Raw genomic sequence first — 2,883 nt, forward strand, 5'->3', positions numbered from 1 at the left:
GCTGCTGTTGTTTCAGCTTCTTATTTTTGATCATGTAATGACAATAAAACACTTTTAGTTTTATTTACAGCTAATTTGGTTTGTTGTTTCTATTTTGTTGCCTTACAACCTGGAAATGTATTTGATTAAAAGTTATCCCAAAAACAATGATGGTTAATGATCAGAAATGAAAAAAACAAAAACAAAACTGGAATTAGTGTGTGCATATCTATTGAGCTTATTAGATCTAAAAAATATATTTCCTAAAGCCCACTGAGCTCTATTAAAGGGGTCTATAATTACTTACATTATACAGTATTTGATAAAATTTACTTAAACTGTAAAATAAAAACTGTAAAAGTAAGAAAGGTGCCATTTTATTAATGCTGCAAAGCATTTCYGAACAAGCTCTTATCCACCCTGAAGGTTAATTTTGGACAATATTTTAAGAGCAGTCCTTTTAAATGCAACCAGAACACCTTGACAGAAAGGAGAATGTAGAAATGACTCAGCCTGCTCTCTCTCTGTCTAGCTGCTCTGGTTTAATTTAAAAGGACWGATGTCAAACATTGTCCAAAATTAACCTTCAGGGTGGATAWGAGCTTGCACAAGAAAATCTAGTGAACGTCGTCATTTCCCAGGTTGGGCCTGTGATTTGTGGTGTTAATATGGTGCTGACAATATATTTTTTGAATTAAAAAAAAACTGAACAGCATACAGTATTTTTTACAGTTTTGTGTCTTACAATATAAGTAAATGTTTATCAATTAATGTCTAATGTCACAAGTAATTGTGGATCCTTTTAAATCTATTATCACGAAATGAAAAAATTATGTCATTACATATCGGCCAAGAGAGAGTTGTCCACCACACCTGGTAAAGAAGTCACAAATCATACCTGCAGGAGGCCAAGATAACCCCGATGGAGCTGGGCATCTCTTCTGTTCAAGCTACACAGAGCTGGCTTTCTAAAAAAAATATAAAAAAAAAAGTGGCAGGGAAAGGCTTTGGATTAAGAAAACACCATCAAAGACAACATCATGTCTGAGAACAGTGAACACAACTAGAGTGAAGCACGGTGGTGGCAGCATCATGCTGTGGGGATGGTTTCAGCAGGGACTGGGATATTGGTCAGGATGAAGTTTTCCAGACATATGAGACCAGGAAGCTCACCTGTGAGCAGTATGATGACTAAACACACTACTGAAGCAACACTCCAGTGTTATAAGACGCCTCCACGTGCCTTACATTTTTACCTTATTTGTGGCACCAAAGCCCAGTAAATAGTTTTAGTTGCATGCAGTGCAGTTTTCAGCATGCAACATATTTAAAAACATCTATACTGGAGAGTTTACCACATCAGAAAATCTTTGGATTGAGAATAAAACCAGTGGAGACGAGGCAAGAACGGAATCTGTGCTACTTCATTAGACCAGTGCGACCTCAGGTGAAAACATGATTGCAATCAGGGATGGCATTTTCATTGTGTGGACGTGTCGCGTGGTCAAAGCACGAGCGGAACGGGGCGCGCGCGCTCGACACCCACCACACCAATCCCTCCCCAATAAAGCTACATTTAGAGGCACCATCACACTATCAATCTTCAGCAGCTGGAAGAGGAGGCTGTAGCACCCGCGTGGATGCGCTTCGCCTCCTGCGCCGCTTCTCCGTGCGCGCTCACGAGGAGCGGGCAGAAAGGCTTCAAGGAGCTCGGAGAGGAGGCAGACCGAGCGGCTGCTGGGGACAGAGGAAGATGGAGGTGAGGGTCGGGGAGAGACTCCTGTGGCTGGCCGTCCTGTCCAGCGTCCTCTGCGTGGACTCGGTCCTCGGGAAATACGTGAAAGGCATCGTGAACACCAAAGAGGTGAGCTCCCCCGCCGGCGTTTCTTATTTTTGCTTCCTCGCCGTGGTGACACCGACACAGGCTGATAAGAGATGACTCGACTCGACCCAGGTGTCTGTGCTGAGACGAAGCCGCCGTAAAATGCAACTCAAGTTGTTTCGTTTTTTTCTTTCTTTTACAAAACGCCACGAAATATCACATTTGCGGTCGAGTATTCGCGCGTCATCTCCGTGTCTCCTGTTTTTTCACCCCTTTTTGTGCGTGGGGCACCAACGTTGTCCCAGTAAACAAATCCCACAAGTCCACGGCTGCCAATCAAGCTCCCATTTATATTTATTGCTATATATTTAAGGCACGTATATTGTTGATAAATATGTGGTCTTGTTGTTAACTGATTAGATGAGCCGTCACAGGTGTGTGCGTCATGTTTCTGGAGCACAGTGTTGGGTTTGTGGCGAACCCACAGAAACTAGACCCAACAATGCCTGGTTTGGGATCTGGTGTCAGCTGGATCAGCATCACGTTAGAACAGGGACAATAAGGCAGCTTGTAGTTGGGTTCCAGTTTGACATTTATTAACTGTAGGATGAGTGGATGTCCGTGTTGTTGCCAGGAAAGGCTTAGGATTTAATTGGTAGCTACTCAGTAAATCATTTAGTCTTTTCAGATTGTGAAATCAGCACTTTSAGAAGTTTAAACACCCCTTCCCCCCCAGATCACAATATAAACGTACAAAAAAGTCATATTGTCCTTGATCATTTAAATGTAGACACATCAAAAATGGATTTTAAATGAAAAATAATTACATTTGTGACGTTTGTATTTAACAATGATTGATACAACTGACTCTTTGACCTCCCCCCTGAGCTTTAGAAAGTTGCCTTCCAATTAGAGGGTCGGGGTTCAATCCCCAGCCCTTACCTCCTGAAGTGTCCTTGAGCCAAACCCTGATGCTCACTGGTGAATGAATCAGAAAAATGTCTGAGTGTCCTTCTAAAAAAATTAGCATATTGTGATAAAGTTCGTTATTTTCTGTAATGTACTGATAAACATTAAACTTT

At 41.9% G+C, this 2,883-nt stretch overlaps 1 protein-coding gene across 2 annotated transcripts in view; it reads left to right on the forward strand.

Moving 5' to 3' along the window:
* The first annotated feature begins 1,566 nt into the window (after positions 1–1,566).
* Positions 1,567–2,883, forward strand: part of tmem145 (transmembrane protein 145) — a 47,973-nt gene continuing 46,656 nt past the window's right edge. For both annotated transcript variants that reach the window (XM_014017276.1, XM_014017277.1), the window contains exon 1: positions 1,567–1,843. In XM_014017276.1, the coding sequence (XP_013872730.1) occupies positions 1,733–1,843 (111 nt within the window). In that variant the 5' untranslated portion in view covers positions 1,567–1,732. The remainder of the gene's footprint in view (positions 1,844–2,883) is intronic.

This window comes from Austrofundulus limnaeus, unplaced genomic scaffold, assembly GCF_001266775.1.
Source record: "Austrofundulus limnaeus strain Quisiro unplaced genomic scaffold, Austrofundulus_limnaeus-1.0 Scaffold165, whole genome shotgun sequence".
NCBI classification, from domain to species: Eukaryota; Metazoa; Chordata; class Actinopteri; order Cyprinodontiformes; family Rivulidae; genus Austrofundulus; species Austrofundulus limnaeus.